Source organism: Leucopleurus acutus (assembly GCF_964270905.1).
Source record: "Leucopleurus acutus genome assembly, chromosome: 8".
Classification (NCBI taxonomy): Eukaryota; Metazoa; Chordata; class Mammalia; order Artiodactyla; family Delphinidae; genus Leucopleurus; species Leucopleurus acutus.
Window position 1 is genome coordinate 41,071,763 of NC_139151.1, and position 20,754 is coordinate 41,092,516.

A 20,754-nucleotide genomic window follows, 5' to 3' on the forward strand; every position below is an offset into this window, starting at 1 on the left:
GAATAATTTATTCATCCCCTTTGTCCCGGGGCAAGTAATGAAATAGATTCACACACACACGCACATAGTAATTACAAAGAGAGCAACATGGGCAACTTAGTGTTAGAGAAAACGAGAGTCAATTGTAATTTGTACATTTTTCTCTCAAGTATTTTTTCAGCTCTGACAATCATTTCCATGATTTAGATTCAATCATTTGATCCTAACTTTTGCTGCAAAATCAAAAGAAATAATTTAATTTGCTCATTGCACTGTCTGAACATTGCTCTTTACATTATCCAAATTTAAACTCTATGCCACATGACAGGAAAATTAAATTTTCTCATTGTTAAAAATGATCAGAATAATTCAGAAGCATGCCTCCAGGTTACAGTTTCTCTAATTACCTTGTATCTTGAATTCTTAATTAATTATATTCTGAGACATGAAAAAGTCCCTTTGTGCTCAGAGCCCATCCTAAGCTTTTTCCTGTGCTAGGTGAATTATTTACACAGTAAATCTTATCACTGCATTTCAGTTTTGCCCCTGAAGTTGCTGCCCTTTTGGTCATTTTAATCTCATTGCTCTCAGAGTCAATTTCCTACCATTTAGAACAAGCATTCAGACAGTTAGCCTCCCCACATACCAAGATCTCGTCACCTGTCACTGAATTCCTTTGTGACCTAGTTAAATGACATTCTTTTTTTGGGGGGGGGTCACAGGAATGATACAGCCTTAAAAATCTCTGCCTGGGGCTTCCCTGGTGGCGCAGTGGTTGAGAGTCCGCCTGCCGATGCAGGGGACACGGGTTCGTGTCCCGGTCCGGGAGGATCCCACATGCCGCAGAGCGGCTGGGCCCGTGAGCCATGGCCGCTGAGCCTGCGTGTCCGGAGCCTGTGCTCTGCAACGGGAGAGGCCACAACAGTGAGAGGCCCGCATACCACAAAGAAAAAAAAAAAAAAATCTATGCCTGGAGAAGGAGCTCCTGAAATTGATCAGGGGCTCGACTTCATTAGAAAATAACTGGGTGAGAGGAAGGATGGGCCTCAACACGGATGTGCAGCCGCATCAAGGCCCCGTACCTCTTATCTGTGCAAAACACATTTATTTAAATAAGAGGCTGGATAATGCTCCACAGAGTTTTCTGGCAAAGCATGACTCCAGAGAACACCGGAGCATTAACTCAAAGGATTTGTCTTTTTTATTAATAGCTTTAATCTTTATGAACTGAACTGTTCCTCCAGCAGCCACACTAGTTGGGGCTCTTGGAAATGATGAAAGCTGCTTGTATACAGGAGGACCAGGATGAACATTAGGAGAAATCATATGTGGCTACGATTGGAGTGTTTCTTATTTGTCAGACACTGTATGCATTGCATCATTGTCTTCCTGTAACCTGCCCGTCTTACAGATGAAGCAACTGAAGTACATACAGAGTGATTAAGTAACTCACCCAAGTTCACACAGCTGGTATGTATCAGAGTCCAAGTCAAAAGTCCAGCCGTGCTTCCCAGACATTCATGTACATACATACGTATCACCTGGAGAACTTCTTAACATGCAGATTCTGATTCGGTGGGGCTGGGATTCTGTACTTCTAGCAAGCTCCCTGCTGAGGTTGATGCTGCTGGCCCATGGACCACTGTTTGAGAAGCAGGATGGTAGAGCCTAACTCCACAGCCCCTAAAGCAATACATTGTAGTTCCTGTCGATGGTCCTTTTTTGTTTTCAACTGACAGAAGCTCATATGGAAATTCATGTCTTAAGGCTTCCTTTGAGTTTTTCTACATCACACAGATAATCTTCAGGTTCAAGGTTGTGGAATAACGATGGCTCAGACACAGACTGATGTTATGAGAACCTCAGCATTCAAGCTCTGTAGAATCTGCTTACATGTTTCTTGCCAAAATCTGTCTTGCCTGGACCCTCCTGTTCAAATGTACAGCCTGAAAGCCAGGCATTTAGTGTTCCAGTGAGAATGAGTTCTAGGTGGTTCCGCCAGTCAGCTGTCTGGCCTTCCTCTGTGAGCTCTGCCCTGCACAGGCAGAGAAGAGTGGCCCAGGTGACAATATTTATAGAGACTTAATGGGTCATTTCTCATGGTGGCGGCAAGTTGCCGTAGCAGTCCCCAACCTAGGAGCTCCTAAGAATCTACAGCAGCAGTATGGCCTCTGGAACATGGGGCCAGCTCCGTGTACTTGGTGGAGAGAGTGAGTTATATGTTGCTACATACTGTGTGTAACTATTGGTGGGATTATTATTTGATGAAACCATTTCGAAAGCAATTAAAGTGGGAGAAACACTCAGACTTAAAAATGGACATATTCTTTGACCAAAAAATTCTGCTTCCAGAATCCATCCTTCAGAAATCCTAACACATGTGTACATTTACATAAGAATGTTTGTGAGAGCCTTGTCTGTAATATCCAAACATTAAAGCAGTCCATCTAGAAGAGCATGATTAACTTATATGTGGAATCTAAAAAGTAAAACCAACGAATGAATATAACAAAATAGAAACACGTTCACAGATATAGAGAAGAAACTAGTGGCTACCAGTGGGGAGAGGGAGGGGGAGAGGGACAAAATAGGTGTGTGGAATTAAGAGATACAAACTACAGGGCTTCCCTGGTGGCACAGTGGTTGAGAGTCCGCCTGCCGATGCAGGGGACGCGGGTTCGTGCCCCGGTCCGGGAAGATCCCACATGCTGCAGAGCGGCTGGGCCCGTGAGCCATGACCCCTGAGCCTGCACGTCCGGAGCCTGTGCTCCGCAAGGGAGAGGTCACAGCAGTGAGAGGCCCGCATACTGCAAAAAAAAAAAAAAAAAAAGACAGTGAAGGCTCAACTCTGCCTTCTGGTCTAATGGGGGAGCCAGTGGTCTGCTGGTGTTGGCTTACACTGCTTTTCTAGAGTCCCAGGAATCTGTGTGCCAGTTCACATTACCTTGGTAGTTTGAAACCAGCCATGATACAAGTGTTTATATTGAAACCCAGCAGGACGCTGTGGGGTTCCTGGGCATGGAAGTCTTTCTGTGTCCCCTGCTTCCTGTTTGTAGGGAATAGGCTTCAGCCTCCGTGACCTTCCCTGAGTTCCAAACGGTAGGTTCAAGCAGTTGTTCATCAGGGAAGGGAGGGGATGCAGAGACTAGGGAGAAGCCACCAAGAAACAATAGTGCAGCCTTGGGACAGGATCCTGGTTCTGCCTCAAGGGATACACATAACAGTATCTGCAGAACTCAAAGCCCCAACAAATGGAGGATGTTAACTACTTGATGAAGTATTCTTCATTCCAGAGAGAAGGTCACAGTTTGATAACCTCAGGAGAACCACAGAAGCTCATCAGGAGACCACCTGAGACCAGATTAAAGGACTGCACACCCTGATTGTCATCAGCAGCCCCACCCTTGAACCACTGCTAGAAAACTCTTCACCAGATTCCCCCGGGTTGGGACACACAGTGTTGAAGGGCATGAGCCCACTGTATCCCCCTTTGCCTGGCAAGCAATGAAACTCTTCTTTTCTACTTCACCCAAAACTCTGTCTCCAAGATTCGATCTGGCACTGGTGCACAGAGGCTGAGTTTTCTGCATCGATACCACGGAAGTTGGCAAATGCAACAAATTGGTGCACCGTCTCTTTTATCCAGTTCTGAAGCATTTACGTGCCTACCAATACGTGGATGGACAAGTAACCAGAGGATGCAGCACACCTAACTCTGCCCGCGGTAAGGATTTCCAGTAAGAAGAGACTGAATGCCTAGCCAGGGGACAGTGGCTCCAGGGCTCCAGGATCCTGGTCAGGGGCAGGTAGGTGGAGTTTTGCTGCTGGTGCAGGCAGGGCCAACTCCAGGGGTGGCCCAGGGCCTGAGGAGGGGCCTTTATGCAGCTGGTGCTCAGACAGTGTGGTTCTTACGGCAGGACCTCGCCTTCCCTCACCAAGGCTGGGCAGAGGGTGCCCCTCCCCTTCTGGAGTCCTTCCTGGTCTCAAGCTAACCTCTTGTAATATCACTTCTTTGAAGGGTCAGTTTGTCCCTCCTCCCCAACTTGTCCTGTATATATTTTGACTTTCACTCTGTATAAAAAAATTTCTAGAGCTCTGGTCTTTGGAGGAAAACTCAAGTGCTAATTGTGCCCCAAGCTTTTGGATTTTTTTTTTTTTTTTGAGGGGGGACGAGGCTTGTTGGAAAAAGCTGCCTAGAATGCGTGGAGATGTGTTTACGAATGAGTTCTGCAGAGATGTGGCTCGACGACCCTTATTTGCTCAAATCTCGAGCACTGTTTTCGTTCTAATCAGGAGAAAACCCTACAGGGTGTGTGCCCGGTAAGAAGCTACAGAAAGTTCCAGCACAGGTGCACCAGAGCCAATGGAAATCTTTCTGGAGGTAAGAAGTTTCTGAGAAAACTACCATCCCGACAAATATAAGTGCCATGGGAACAATTAGCTGAAGACAAATAAAAGGCAACACTTAAAAAGAGTCAACACAATTGCTAATTTCATTTTTTTCTTTTTACTTGAAAACTTGTTTTCACCATCAAATTTTGGCAGTTACAAACCTGTACACTGTTGGTTTTTTTTGGCTGTCTTTTTTTGTTTTTCTTTTATTTTTTAGAAAAAGAACACAAGACTGAATACTGCCAACAGCATTATATGCACAAAAAAATCTATTTCCATAAGGGACAAGACCCACTTAAAGTGTTAGCTTTCCCTTTGCATAACGTTTGGTGTGTGATGTGTGTGCAAGTTTAGGTGAGTGCACATGTGTGTGAAGAAATGATGTAATTCATTCTGAACCTGAAATGGCATAAGAATCAGGTATTTAGTAACTGAGCAAAACACACTTGTTTTCTAAAATATCAATAAAAGCATTTTCTTGGAAACAGAGAGAGTTAAATGAAAATAGTAGAACCAAAGAAAGGTTACAGTACTTTTTGAAATGTTTTAAAAACATCATTTTCAAACGTAAAATGCTTTGTGTGTGTGTGTAGTTACCTCAGAAGTTTGCAGAACAACAGCATGGATGACTTAGAATTATATTCGACCCCCCAAATTAAAGCATCCTGATAGGCATCAAATACAGTATATCTACAAAAGCCTGGAAAATTGAAACCATTATATACAATTTTATAAACATTTTAAACACCAAAACATACATCTTTTACAAACCAGCCTGTTTGTAACAGGTAAATTTACAAGACAATCTCTCTGATACAGTGCTTAAAAAGAACTGCTTCCATTTCCAAACACATTTGAACACATTTGTCACTTCCCGAAATGCAGTATTATGGGCTCATAAAATTGTTAAATAGTAGCAATTCAGGTATTTGTTCGCCAGAAGGGTACTACAGTACATACTAATGGGTCCAAACACGCTCCAAATGACTCTATGATTCTCGAGTGCATTCTAAACACTGGAAGAGACTAATTATGGCCTTTGTGTAATACTACATACTTGTAATTATTGCTTTTTCATTATTACATAAGGAAAGAAAATCTTATTCTTTTCCTGTCTCTTAGCTAGCTGGCTAAATGTTAACTGATGCCAAATCCACACATGGAGACTTTAAACCCCAGAATTATACAACCAGAAGCTTAAAGACATTGTGGATTTCCACCAGAATACTGTGCAGTTGAACATTGCAGGACAAAACCCAACACAAACACAGAACCCGCCTTCTCACAGACCACACAAAATGATGACGCTAAAGAAATGCCTCTTCAAATCTCCATTTCTCATGGTTTGAAGCTAAAAACATAAAAGCCTAACCACTTTAGCAATATCTGTGCACTGGGAAGGCAGCCGAGTGGACAGCCCAGACAATTATCTGGGCAACCCATGCAAAATGAACACCAGATCTTCCTGAATTATTTCCCATGAAAGTGCTTTCTGGGTCCTAAGTGATTTATTTTGCTAATGTCTATTCCCCGACGTTGATTAGGTAGACTCAGCGTTAGTGGGGGCAGTGGGCGGGGTGAGGGTGGGAAGTAAACAGGAGCTGGCCAATAGTGTTTTCCTTGCTTTTTTTCCCAGGCTCTGCTAGTGATTCCCTAGGGTGGTTCCAGGTAAGTTCCAGGAATGCATCATCAATTCCCTTTCTAGGTCTTCACCCTGATTGTCTGATAGGGTAAACCTCAGATGCATAGACCTGACCTATTCATATCACTAAGTCTACCTCAATGGCATTTCATGAACTGGCAGGATATGAGTACATGGAAAGCTGGCGTGGAACGAAACTCAGCAGAAAAATACTCATAGAAGAGAATAAATTCAACACCTATTTTATTTATCTTTTACAGCCCTATAGCTTCTGCTTCCTATATGACAAACATCACTAGTCCAGCTATCCTCAACCTAATCAGAATGTGTGCAATGCAAGTAAAATGCCTACAATAGGCTATGGAAAATGGCTTCCAGAGGTAGCACATACATGTTAGAAAAATATGTATGGGAAAGATACAAATTGGCTTAAATCTTTCCCACGTGGTTCAGCATGGTGAATGGGTTAGGAATAAACACCAGGGCGGGGATGGGGGAAAAAGAAGAAAAATAAATGCACCTAGTAGGTAATATAATCAAAGTTTTACTGAATTTGCTGACTGGTCTTAGTTCCATTCTGTAATTACCATTCCATCCTCATTTTAGTAAACATTCATTTGGCGAAAGCAGTTTTGATAGATGTCCAAAGAAATGTGTGAATTCTGTAACTGCACCTTTCCTATGGGGGCTGCAAGGAAACCTAGGATCATGAGGCTTCCAGAAAAATACTCTCCATGAGTTCTCTCTTCTAGTATATTCCAAAGCAGGAATGGTGAGAAATCAGAAGGTGTAGCAGAAGCAGGCCAAAGGGATGGGTTCTAGTTCTTGTTCAGCTACTTCCCTTCCTGTGTGAGCTTGGGGAAGTCCCTTCCCCTCTCTGGATATGTTTACTCTTTTATAAACTAAGGGGATTGGACAAGCAGACCTTAAGGACCCTTCCAGCACTTGAATCAGTGGTCACCCCACCTAGTTCCATCTTGGCCTGACTGCAAACCATTTCAGAATCTACTGGGAAAGCTATCCAAAAAGTGAAAAGATATCACGAGTTTAAAGATAATGAATCGAAGTATGACACAAGGTTATCTGGGATACATTTAGCTACAGAGCTACTCTGCAGAAAATCGGGGAAGATATCCTGAAGAAAGAGGTATTTTATACAGGTCAGAGCCAAGAGTGGGCACAATTTTCATGGGTGATTTCACAACCGCATTAAGGTCTATTTATTCCTTCATTACTGTATTGGTTAGGCACTCTGCCTGGAGGGGATGCTGTGTAAGCAGGACTGACTCATGGGCATTAATCTCCTTCTAATATTTCCTGGGGGCAAGAAATGAATTGTTGGTTTTACTTTGATTGTTTTTTATGTCATTGCATTATCGAAAGTGTAGCAGCGGTTCTATTCTAGACCATTAGTTCGTCATTTTCTCCATGATTCTTGCAAATGGTTTCTTACATAAGAGAAATATCAAAGACTTTATTCTCCCAAGCAGCCTTAGTGAAATTCATTTATTTCAAGACCACAGTGCGGATAATGCTTCCATGAGTAGGTCTGACTAGGAGATAGGAAGAGGAGAAAAGCTGAGAAACCTGTGAAGTTTATGCATATACTCAGGAAGCTTGGGAATGAAAAGGAGTTTTTTTTTTTTTTTCTTAACCATGATCTTTCAGAAACACTGACTCCTGCAAAGAAGTGGATTGAACACAACTGAAGCAATTAAAAATATGTCTGAGTGGATGACACACAGATAAGGACAGTACGGTGGACACACCAATGCCATGTGTCATCAGAAACTGTCGACACAGAGATTTGCTCATATGCAGAGAGTGCAAATATGCATTTATTTAACCATGGCCGCTGCGCCCGTGGCCACGATCTGATTGAAGCAAAAGAGGAAAGTCACTCAACTCGTCAACTTTAAGCTTCGACTACTGGGTTTTTGTATTTCCAGTGGGCTGATTCTCCTGTCAAATTTGGAAACTCAAGGCTGAAGCCCACAGGTCAGATGAGAGGAGAACCCCAGGGTGTAATGAAACTTTACACATTTTTCAAATGAGAGTTTAGTTCTGGAAAATTATAACAAAATACAGTTTTTTTTTTCCCTAAGAAAGCACAGTTTTGCTTCAAGTTCATATAAATGGCAGTACCAAAATAAAGTTAACTGAACCAGAATAAAATACGGCATTTGGTGTTTCTCTAATATCATCAAGATCAGAGAAATTGGAAGGTTGGCCTCATTGGCAGGATTTTTAACATAGTCTATATCCTAAAACCTTCCCGTCAGCTTTCCTCAAGAGCAGCCTTATTGAGTGCAAGCACATATTTGTACATAGGACCAGAAACACACACTATTATAATTTACACACAAGAACTATCTACTTTCTTCTCCTTTTTTAAAAACATAATTGCATTTATAGTGATGATGCTAACAGTTTAAAACAACACGTACCTTTTATCTGCATTATCGAGAATTGTGATTATCTAGCTGAAAACTTTGAAAGTATTATATTTTCTTTTTTTTCCCTGAATTTGTGAATTCTGCTTAGACCTCTCAATATCTCTCATTCTAGAGAACAATGTACCAAAATATTCCTTTATTTGTCTTTTTATTTCCTGATTCTCAGAACAAAGCCCAATTTCTGCAGCAATGTTAAAATTAAAGTTACAGCCAAGAATATTTACTGGAAAACACAAAGACAGATAATCACATTCTTTCTAATGTTTGCACAACCTACAAAATGGTACCCAAATACCCTCACGTATTCCTCTTCATTGATATCTTTCTCAAAGATCATAAAATCCAACTATATTATATTGGATGCTTAACACAAACAAACAAACAAAAATAACTGAGCATACTAAACATGTTACCCAAACCTAATTTTATAGCTGAAAATTGGGCAGCTTATTAAAAAAAAAAAAAAAAGTTGATTTGAAAGCCTTCATCCCATTTTCTTATTTATTTAATAATATTTATTCCTCTTTTCTTTTGCCTAAGAGACTAACTTTTCCAACAATCATAACTACTATTTTCATTCCCCCCTCCCCATTGGCTCAAAATTACATGCAACAATGCCTCTTGGCTTGTTGCCAGTTATTAATACTGCAAGGACCGATGCTGTAACACTTTTCCAGGGCACAGTACTGCACAAAGCCATACAGATGGACTGTATAACAATGGGTGAAATTGTTTCCCCCTTTAAAAACTAGGTGCGTCTTGTCGGTCATGAGCGCAGGGACGCACTGCCAGGGTGATGGGTCACCTCTCAGAAACAATTTCTGAACCTTTCCTTTTCAGCCAGCTAGAGTCGAGCTTGCTTGTGGAAGAAGTTCCCAGAAGAAAATACCGCATTTCCCGCTCGCTCAACACAGGACCCTTCGTGGAGATGCGAGCCCAGCCAGTCTCCCTCCGCGTTTCTGTAACAAACCGCGCGTGTCACCCGAGCGTATCCTCTACACTTGGGTCTGGTGCTGGGTCTCCATAAAGGGAATGTGAAGGCTGGCGAGGCTGAGCTCCCCGACGCTCTCATAGTCACTCATGGCTACTTCAGAGTCTTCGAAGCCGCAGCTGGCTGACACATCCGAGGACGAGGTGCCTCTGGAATTGTGCAAGGAGAGAGACACGCTGTCTGCTGGGCCCGCTGCTGTCTCTGTGCCCTGGTTCATGCTCACGGCAAAAGTACTGAATTCACAGGTGGCGGGAGGGCCCACCAAATCCGTTTCGTTGGGGAAGGGGTGGGGAGGGAGGTACTGGCTGGGATGGAACTGGGGCCTTCTCCTGCAGTCTGGGCTCAGCGTGCTGGCCAGTGAGACCGGCTGGGAGGGCGGCAGGGCCTCATACTGGTCCGGGAAGTCCTCTGGCAGGGGTGGGGGCAGCTGGTCCTGACTCAAGAACTCCTCTTCGTGGGGGGGTGGGTATTCGCTGTCGATGTCGTAGCCGCCCAGGTAGTAATCGCTCTCCAACTCCCGCGTGCTGCCCTGGTGCGCCGAGCCTCCCTCCTGGTTCTCGTAGTTGGGTACCTCTTCTATGTCCGACAGGCGGGCCCCCGGCATCCAGTCAGAGGTGTCCCAGTGATAGGCTGTGAGAGAGAAGCCGTGTCAGTTAGTTTCCTCCAGAATGGAGCTGGAGTCAGGGCTCAGAAAGGAGCAGGCAAGGAACCTGACATGCAATTCTTAACATCCAGGAGACCCTAAGAAGCCAGGGTCACCCGCATGCTTTTTACAAGGGTCTCTCAGGACCAGCCATGCTCTGGCCCGGGAAGTACAAGGCAATGGCAACTCTGAGGATGACACCTGGTTGCTGCAGCATCTCCCACTCAGCCATGCCGGAAGCGATGGCCAGCGAGGGCATGCCGAGCAAACAACAGTTCTAGAACCCTCTCTCCTCTTCCTAGCCATAGGCTAAGTGCACATCCAGGCTGGCAACATGCTCGAAGAGGTAGATGCATCAGCCGTCCTGTGGACCACAGGAGGGAGGGAGATGTGCGTGCAAACAAGTGAGTTGCTGGAGCAGGGGAGAGGCTGGGGGAGGGAGGATGCTGGGCTGGGACTTTCATCTCCAGTACCAAGCACACAAGACACCTGGAACATGCAAAATTCAGATCAAAGAAACTCAGAAAAGATGGAAGGAGAGTGACAGGGTAAGAACAAACTCAGCAATTCCAAACGCATAAGTAACATATTATGCTGGGGGCATGGCAGAATCACCTCGGTTGTAGTTCTGTCCTTGATCCGTGACAGACACTGTTTAAATACAAAGTGAGAAGTAAAACTGACAGTCCAAGTCATGTGAAGAAGGTACAATAGAACATTTTAGATGATGTAAAAAAATGTTCCTATTTCTCCTTGTTGTTATTTGCGAAACGAAAAGATAAGTCGCATCTGTACCAGGCCCTAATAGTATTAAATCACTAATAAAAGTTACCCGATTGAAATCAATTCCCATAATATTATAGTTTTGAATGATTTCTTAAATATCCCCAGCTCACAGTAGGTGCTCAATCAATACATGTTGAATGTAAGAATGAATTTAGTATTAATCTGGATTTCGATTAAGTGGGTACTCTTCTCTCGGAAGGGATTTTATAAAAAGAGTACCTCACATATGAAAAGAACTATGACCTGGATTTTTTTTCGAAATTGTAAAATTCACTCCAATCCAGAGAGAGACGTTCAGCGTCTCATTGAAACCACCTGTACCGCCCCCTCTGCTGCCAAATGATTAAAATCACCTCTAGTTCATACAATAAATAAGCTACAAAGCTATATTGTACAGCACAGGAAATATAGACAATATTTTACAATAACTATAAATGGAGTATAACCTTCAAATATTGTGAATCGCTATGTTGTACACGTGAAACTTATATAACATTGTACTATACTATACTTCAATAAAAAAAAAAAGTCACCCCTAGTTCAAAGTAACAGGGAAGTGATATTTCCAAAAGGTTAACTCTGCACAAAGAAATGCTATGGAAGAAAACAGTAAATACCTTCATTCTCTATAGTGTCAACTACATTGTTGACAAGCTGAATGACAGTCACTATGGATGCTTGTGGCCAGGAAAAGAAGACAGGAGGGAGGAGAAGGACAGCTTCAGGTTAGTTATGTATTTTAAACATACATTCACTTGTCTTAACAACAACAATGGTAACAACAAAGGCACAGCATGCAAACACCCAAAGCTTCCCATAGTCCATCCATTGGACTCCAGTGGACACTTTCATCCCCCTGGCTTCTTGGAGGAAGGGAAACAGCAACAAATCCGGGGCCAGTCCTCCTGAAAGGCACGATCGGCAGGAATTGCTGGGTCATAAATTCACACCTCGTGGCCCAGTGAAATCAATCTAGGAAGGCAAAGGCCATAAGCTTATGCTAATTTCTCATTAGTGACTCCCAAAGGCTCCAAGGAAGACCTCACTATTCCCAGGGATAATTACTTGCTGGTCCGCCATGCTGCTCCGAGCCAAATGCCAGTAATGAAGGATAACCTTTGCAGCACTGATGGTTTCACACTCACATGACGTCACCGATAGCCTAGAACGACCCGAGGCCCAGATCCCACCCGTCAAGTGTAGATGAGAGTCAGCACTTGGCCTCTGAAATAGTCAGAAACTGGGAAGGAGATTTCTGTGCTCATATGGGTTGCCTGAGCACCTGATACCAGTAGCTTCTGGAGAGGTGATCAGGCACTTTAGGAAGCCTGCTTTAGTCAGGACCAACCCAGAATGCTAAGCCTGAAAGCCCAAGTGTGTGATGAAGAAGAGCCTGTGAGAATAGTCAACCAGGCATCATCGCTGGAGCTGCTGTCTGGAGTTTGGAAACACTACGTTCTTAGCTGCTTCTACATAAAATGCAAACCAGCCACAACTTTTCTTCTGGCTGGGGATGAAGAAGGGAGTAAACACCAAGGTAAAGAAATCTGGAGGCCTGCCTCTGACCTTCTGAGATTGCTCAGAAGAAATCCACTGTTACATGGTTTGTTACCCCAGTGGTCAGATACACTGAGGTTTCCGCATCTCTCAGGAGTGCCAGGGATTTGGGATGGAGGCGGAAGAGATTTGGGGGTGGTGATGGGGACAGTAGACTATTTGACTTCCATGACTGCTTCTATGGCCTCGGGGCTCCTTTGTTCCTGTCTTTACCTGGGGCGGGCTGGGGGTGGGTGGCGGTTGGCAAAGACTATGTCATTTTCATTTTGTTCTTCAGGCTACAAAATGCCCAGCACAGGATTCAATATTCAGGAGAAACTCAGCAAGGGTTTATGGGGTGAATGATTACATAAATTATAAATATCCAATTTTGCCAATTGTTGATAAATGGGAAAATAGCATAAGGTGTAGACTAAGGTAAGCCTGCCTGTCACTGTCAATGACTACTTGAAATTATTCTTTGTTCACCACCATGTGGTAAATTCTCACTGTTTTATGACTATTTCTGCACCCTTTCCCTGCCCTGGGGAGACCAACCCATCCTCCAAAGCTGGTTCCTCAAGCTCAGAAAACCCAGTCCTTCATGAACGCCCTCTCCATAAATAGGGGTTCACAGGAGGTAGAGGCTGCAGCTTTGGGGTGTCAGTGAGGTTCATGAACCACATGGAATTGTATGCAACATTTTGGGGGTATGTGCATTTTTCTAAGGAGCTGATCCATCGTATCTAAGATAAGATTCTCCAAAGGCCCATGACCTCAAATGATTGAAGAAGAATGAAGATACTACCTCTCTGGGAAGGAGGTTCTACGAGAAGGAGTTCTTGCCTCTGAACTAATTTCTAATGATGGGGAGATTGGGTGGATAGTGAAGTGTGAAGAGATCATCATGAGCTAGAATAAAAAAGGAAACAAATCACACTTTGCTAGAGAGTATCCTTTGGGATGAGGTAGTGCCATCATGTACTAAGTCAAAGAGGACGCATTACTGGAGGTCTGCGGGAACCTCCTCTACTTCTGCGCCTGCTCCCAGCTGCGGCTCAATGAGTGCTTGCTTTTTCAGCGGACACGCAACAGTGGAGCCCAGCGAAAGCTGTGAGCATAAGCAAAAGCCCACGCTTGGGCCAGGAAACAGGATGGGTCCCAACACCTTCCTCTCAACCAGTGATCGCCAGCACAGGAAACAGAGCCCACCAGGAGGGACAAATTCCATGACTTCTTACCATTGTCGTCACCAGAATCTGACTGGAAGGAGCTCAGGGACTGAACTTCTGAGTTGCTGCCTTTATTACTGCCTGCAAAGCAGGTCACTTCTCCTGGGTCATCAACCCCTTTGTCTTCGTGGACAGCCAGAGAGAAAGCAGAAATGACACTGGTTACCTTGTGCATATTTCCAGCCCCGCCCCCTGCCAGAGTTCACTTCTTGGGGCACTTTCATTTGCTTAGAGAAAATAATTTAGTGCACAATAGAAAACTGACTGTACCATCAGGGGCAAAGATCTGTCAATCAAGAAATTTACATTATGGATTCGAAACCCTTAACCTGTGGTAAATGAGCTTCCAAATAGCTGACAGCCGAAAGTCGCTGTTCCATCCTCAAAGGGAAGCGACTAAGTGAAGAGGAAAGCTAGGATGAAGTGGCTGGGCTGCTCTTTGCCATTCAGAGTTAATTTAGATCATTTACATGAACTGATGTGGTGTCAACACCAGGTTAAATGAGATTACTTTTAAAATAGGAGTATAAATATTTTATAGGCAAGAATGCCATTACACTAATCCGAACTTCCCTCTCTGGGGAGCGAGTGGAGTTCTCAGCTTTGCCTTCTAGGGGGCAGCGCCACATCATTTTTGGGAATGACAGCATTCGGCACTCCGGAGGACAGCAGTCAGCGGTGTGGATGTGCTCTTAGCCACACACTTCTCCTTCTTTACCATACAAAGAGAGCCTGCACACACACACACACACACACACACACACACACACACACACACACGCACTACAGGGCTACTTTCTTATTTGATGGACTAAAAGAAGCAATAAAAACCCATATCTTGAAGTTGTCCAGTGAAAAATGAATTAGTCACCCAGAGACTGTCTCGCCAGCTAGCTCTGCCTTGCTTAACAAAGGGGGAAATGTAGTCGATAAAAGCTCAACAATACTTTGGGGGGACATGTGAGTTTTGGCCTGAGGTGGATTCTGGAAATAAAGCTGTCACATTACGAAGTGGGTGGAGGGAACTGATCGCCAGGAAAATCATCACAGAATGTGATGGTATGAAGAGACGGGGACTCGTGATTAAGGGAACAGTTGTTCTTCATGACTAGAGAAATCGCTGTTTCTTCCCCAAAACGTGCAGGCACTGCAGCTCTGCATCTGCCATCAGATGCTGAAGCCACAGCAAAACGATGAGTTGGATAAGCAACCGATACAAGTGGACAGAGATGCCAGGGAGATATTCACCTCCCAACAGCCATGTGGCAGAAAACATGTGCCTTGGAAGAGCACAAGGTGGGCACCAGGCTTAGCCCTGAACACAAGGAAGGAAATGCCAAATGATCCACCCTGGTGAGTATAGTGCTGTGCACAAAACTCCTTTCTCCGCACTTCCACTTATTCAAAATCTTCACTGCTAAATGAAAGGAGGCTTTCCACTAACCAGGGGATTGGCAAGGCTGCAGTAAAGTCTAACTCTACCACTAATTCGAGAGGGAATATATTTATGGTTAAAATCCAAGGGGAAGGACTTGAAGTGTAAGTGTGTCTACTCAGAGGTGGAGTCAGCAGAGAGCATAGCTGGAGTGGTATTAGAATAGAGGCTGTCCTCCATCATCAGGGGACTCTCTCCCTCTCCCGTCCCTCTCCCACTTCCCTGGTAAAGCTCCCCAGAGCGGTCTGGGTAAAAGCACAGGCTTTGGACCCTGATGCACCAGATGCCAATCCTCACCCCTCCCTTTCCTAGTTACTGCTCTAAAGCAAGTCATTTCACTTATCCACTCCTCCAACTGGTCCCATGTGGGGCAACTGTGGGGATTTAAGGAGACGATCCAGCACACGGCAGTGGTGGCTTTTCATGTTCATCTGCTGCCTCTGTTTTCTCACCAAATCTCTTCGTCCTTAACCCTTGCATGCTGAACTCTGTCTTGAGGACTCATTGGGACATTCTTGAGATCACTAAGAAACTTCTAGGTGTCAAGTGCAGTATTTTGTTAAGACTGTGTCTTCCTGGATGGTTTTACGGTGCTCAACCCTGCTGACCTTATTGCTGACCTTATTGGCTTCTGCTTGGCTGCCCTTTCTGCTTTCCTTGCCCTCTTTTTGTTGACATGTGTTTGTTTCCCTTCCCGGCCCCAACTCCCTGCCCACCTCCCACAGGTAGGCATCTCCAAGATCCTTTCTGAGGCCCAGATGGACCATCCTCTCTCTGTTCCTGCTCCCTCAGTGAGCTCACACTCTCAGAGATTCAATCATTTTTCATGTAGTTGGTGTCCAAACTTTCACCTCTGGCTGCCTTTCTCCTAAACAACAGAGCCAGACACCCTCAGGTAACCCCTCACGTGTCCCCTGCACTGACTGAGCTGCTTCCTGTTCCCATTAGGCCCTCTCCAATAGTTTCCTACTCAAATCTTACTCATGCTTAAAGACACCAGTAGGAATGCCCCCTTCCTTCATGGAGACGCCCTGTATCTCCTTGGGTGCATGTGCTTTCTAGCTCCATTTGAAACCAGCCTCCCCCCTCCCCCCTTTACCCCAACATACATCAAAGTACTGTAATCCTAGCCTTTGGAAACTCCTGCTACCCAGGGTGTCACTGCTACTCGAATATAAAGCCATTAGGCCTGATGAAAAGTCGTAGGATACAACGGAGCTTGCCTTAGTTTCATTCTGACTGATGTTAGGACAGAGAAAACAATCACCACCTCTCCCCAGGTGTTCATATAGGACAACAAAATGGTCTCTGCTCCCTTCCCTCTTTGGTCCTATTTAGTCTCTTCTCCATGGATCAGTCAGAGCCATCCTTTAAAAATGTAAATTAGATCAAGCTACTTACCTGATTAAAAACTGCATTAGGGTTGCTGTTAAAATGTATCCACTCTCCCCACCGCTCACCAAGCTCCAATTACATTGACCTTGTCTATGTTCTTCAATATACTAAAGTCTTTCCCACCCCAGGGCCTTTGCACTTGTGGCTCTTCTCTTTGCCTAGAATTCTGCTGTATGAGGCCAAAAGGAGAGGGAAACACTAGCATCTGGCCTGGACCACTTTTCCTGCTTGTGGTTCACCTTCTTGTTTCCTGAACCCTGCATTCCTGCATTTCCTGAACCCTGCCAAACAGACGGACTTGCTTTTCTTCTGATCATGTGGGTGCCTCTATGTGGTGGAACACCCTCCTTTTCCTGGACCTTTGATCCACCATGGTCCAACTCAAATGTCCCTCTGCTCCCCTCAAGTCTTCACCCTAAGACTAGAAATACTCTCTTCTGACCTTCCATAGCACACTTCCTGTATATCACATAAGTGGCTATGCTGCTTGTTTTATTGCCAATGGTGTGCTATTGTGAGAAGAGCATGGGTTCTACCTAAATGGGAAAAGAATTTGAAAAAAATAGATACATGTATATGTATAACTGAATCACTTTGCTGTACACCTGAAAGTATCACAACATCGTTAATCAACTATACTCCAATATAAAATAAAACGTTTTTCTTAATTAAAAAGAAGAGCATGGGTTTTAGAGGCTGGCAGCCCTGTATTGGAGTACCAGCTTCCTCTTACTAGCTGTGTGATATTGGGCACATTATGTATGTTCTCTGAGCCTTATTTTCCCCATCTGTAAATGGGGATAAGAACCAGGGCAATATTTCAGGGCTGGTGTGAACATTTAGGGTCAGAACATGTCCTACTGAGAGCTCTGTGCCTCCGGGGCGCTCTCCCTTCCCGAATTTCCTTCCAGTAAACATGAGCGGAAGAAATAATGATGCATTACTACTTCCGACTCACTTTCAGTTCCGGCATCCCAGCCATTCTTCCGGATGGAATCGCAGTCAGAACGGCAGGGGGACACGGCAGGGAGGTTGGGGGCCACACTGCACACGACCACACCCCGCCTGGCCGTCAGGATGCGCGGTGACTCGGGGTGAAATGTAGTCATCTCCTGGTGCTCGCCGCCCAGCCCGTCCACGATCTTGTCCAGGTTGCTCCTGGAGTCGCTCTGGAAGCACGGGGTGTAGGCCATGGGGCGCACGGGGACCTGCGGGGGCCCCACCTCCTGGTAGACGTTGCGGCTGTCCCCACCGCCCCGCAGGTTCCGGAATGGAATGCCGTTGCTCTTGTTGAGCAGGGCGGCCGTAGCAGGGTCCTGCACCAGTGTGATGTTGTTGCGGGAGTAGTTCTTGCGGAAGACCTTCTTGCGGAAGAAGATGAAGAGGATGACGAGGACGAAGATGACGCAGAGGACCACGGCGATGCCGATGAGCTCCTCCTTCCCCACATAGGAGTGGCCGGCCTGGATGTTGGGTACCACGACGGGGCGGAGGCCGCAGTACTGCCCCACGTAGCCTGGTGTGCAGTTGCAGAGGAAGGAGCCAAACACGTTCACACAGGCGCCGCCGTTCTCACACTCCTCCCGCTCGCACTCGTTGACGTCCTCCTCGCACCTTCGCGACAGAACACACAAAAGCCCCCCTCAAACATCAGGACCTGCGGACGTTCCATGTTAAACCGACATCTTTAAAGGAGAAAAAGCGGACTTCCCTGGTGGCGCAGTGGTTGAGAGTCCGCCTGCTGATGCAGGGGACACGGGTTCGTGCTCCGGTCCGGGCAGATTCCCACTTGCCGCGGAGCGGCTGGGCCCGTGAGCCATGGCCGCTGAGCCTGCGCGTCCGGAGCCTGCGCTCCGCAACGGGAGAGGCCGCAACAGTGTCGCGTACCGCAATAAAAAAAAAAAAAGAGAGAGAGAAAAAGTACCTAAAGGGTACCTGAAGCAAGACAAAAATGATGTGATGCAGTGTATATGGGAGGTGGGTGAGCATTTATGCGCCCACCGTAGACCCCGGTGATCATCATGCATTAAGGGATTTCCCCAATGCAATCTCTCCCACATTCTGACCCTAGCGGGTCGGAGGAAGGAAACGGCTGCCATGGGAGAGAAGAGAAGAAGCAGAAAAAGAAACCACAGATGCTGTTGAAGACGTACCGGTCTCCAAAATGCTCAGGGCCAGATGCATCTCAGAATGTAAAATTTTGCAATTTTAGAAATGACATACAGTACATACCTTTCATATTATGTAGAATACCCACCCCATCCCAGGAACTGGTGCTGACATAGGCCCCATAATCAAATATGCCAGTGTTTCTACAGTAAAGCATATGGATATTCACAATAAATGAGGGAAATAAAGACTAGAAGTAGCCTCGGAATGGGTTTGGCTGACTTTGCCACCAAATTAGTTTGCCACGAATTTATCCTCAGTCCTTTTAGTTCTCAGAGCTTCTGGGATTGTAGAGCTACACTTAAAGAGCTGTGAAGCTAGACACCCTATAATAGAGTTTCCAGGGAGGAGAAAGTTTGGTTCTGACATTTCTCTCTAATAGATACAGTCATGTTTGGTCTCTCTGGGAAGCAGGGGTAATAGGGCGTATGTAGGCAGTGGGTGGAGGGCTACATAGCATCGTATCTTCTGGATTCTATGCTTATGTTAAAGGCTAAGGCTAACGCAGATTATCAGGAAAAATGATTAAAGCATTCTAACGAAAAATAAATCCATTTTATTCTCGTTAAAGCAATCGATGACTTGTTTTGAGTATAATTATAAGGCAAACATGTAAGTCTTACTCTTTCTTAGTTTAACATTATTTAAGAACATAGATCTTTCTTCTTCCCTGTCCTCTACTTCCCCAGTTATTCTGATGTGTTCATTTTAAAAGGCCCGATCACTTCTATCTTTGGTAATCCACCTTTTAAAATGTAGTCAAATGTCCCTAATTTGAACAGATTGAGGCCAGGTCAGCTGGAAATTAGTCAGAATCACAGAGTATTTAAAAATAAATGCAGCTTTATTACTTTAAATTACATCCAACAAATCAAAGTCAGCTAAGTATTTCCTGGTAAAGTCCTCGGGAGATTTACTTTAATGAATACATAAGACTGATCTGTAATTAGAATATCACTTTGCTTGAGATTACATATACATATATATATATACTTCTAAAACCATCAAGGATAGTTGAAAGCGTTGTTTTACTAAGAACTTAAAACATTCCCTTTCCATTCGGCTCACACTTTAATTTCCCTCTTCCTTGGGGGAAAAAAAGATTTGCAAAGGAAACGTAAGTTTTCAGTTTCTCAGAATGATCATAAAATGCTAGAAAGTAGAGCCCAGTTTATGAGTTCTGGGGAAATGGATAGTACATCTGCCTCAGAGCTATACTGGAAATATTAGGGGTCAGAGAAGACTTTCTTTAAAAGGATTGTTTTCCTGATTACAGAACACATAGTAATTGTATAAATTTCTGAAAATATAGAGAAGTATAAAGTAAAAATATAATTAACCCATAACCCCACTACCCAGAGATAATCCCTGATAACATTTTAGTCATTTGTAAGCACGCTTTATATTCAGATATTAACCCTTTGCCCATCCTATTAGTGGTGAATATTTTATGCGAGTTAGGTGGGGTTTTTTTGTTGTTTTTTGCTTTAATATTTATTTATTTGGCTGCGCCGGGTCTTAGTTGCAGCATGCGGGATCTTAATCACCGGTGCGGGGTCTTTAGTTGCAGCGTGCAGGATCCTTTTTAGTTGTGGCATGTGGGATCTAGTTCCCTGACCAGGGATTGAACCCGGGCCCCCTGGATTGGGAACGTGGAGTCTTAACCGCTGGGCCACCAGGGAAGTCCCAATCCCAGTTAGTTTTTTACTGTTTGGTTTTCTTAGCAACAAGAAGCAGCGTAGAGAAAGACTAATTGCACAATCTCACTTACGTGACTCCAGTGAGCCCAGCTTTGCAACTGCAGATGAAAGTGTTTCCTATGGGGTCACAGGAGCCTCCATTCCGGCAGGGGTTTGGGAAGCAGGCTGTGATCTCCGATTCACAGTTTCTCCCGGTGAACTGGGAGAGACAGGTACACTGATAACCTGGAGAAACAGAGGAACTCATGAGCCATGGATGCCACTGGTAATGCTCAGAGTGCACGGACTCGGCCAGACATGGCCTAATTCCTCTGAATCAAATCTTAGGCAGGGCCCAAATTCCCAAGATGATTAACAAATTGGTTATTTTGCACTTGGAACCCATCTTGCCACAAAAA

General features: G+C 44.7%; 1 protein-coding gene across 3 annotated transcripts in view; it reads right to left on the reverse strand.

Moving 5' to 3' along the window:
• Nucleotides 1-9,464: 9,464 nt before the first annotated feature.
• The window catches only part of FAT3 (FAT atypical cadherin 3), a gene marked incomplete at both ends in the record, with an annotated part of 559,095 nt that continues 547,805 nt past the window's right edge, over nt 9,465-20,754 (reverse strand). For 2 of the 3 annotated variants that reach the window (XM_082845224.1, XM_082845225.1), the window contains 6 exons: nt 9,465-10,090; nt 10,719-10,754; nt 11,507-11,566; nt 13,667-13,780; nt 17,446-18,101; nt 20,428-20,581. In XM_082845224.1, the coding sequence (XP_082701350.1) occupies nt 9,465-10,090; nt 10,719-10,754; nt 11,507-11,566; nt 13,667-13,780; nt 17,446-18,101; nt 20,428-20,581 (1,646 nt within the window). The remainder of the gene's footprint in view (nt 10,091-10,718; nt 10,755-11,506; nt 11,567-13,666; nt 13,781-17,445; nt 18,102-20,427; nt 20,582-20,754) is intronic. The other variant, XM_082845223.1, reaches the window with a different exon arrangement.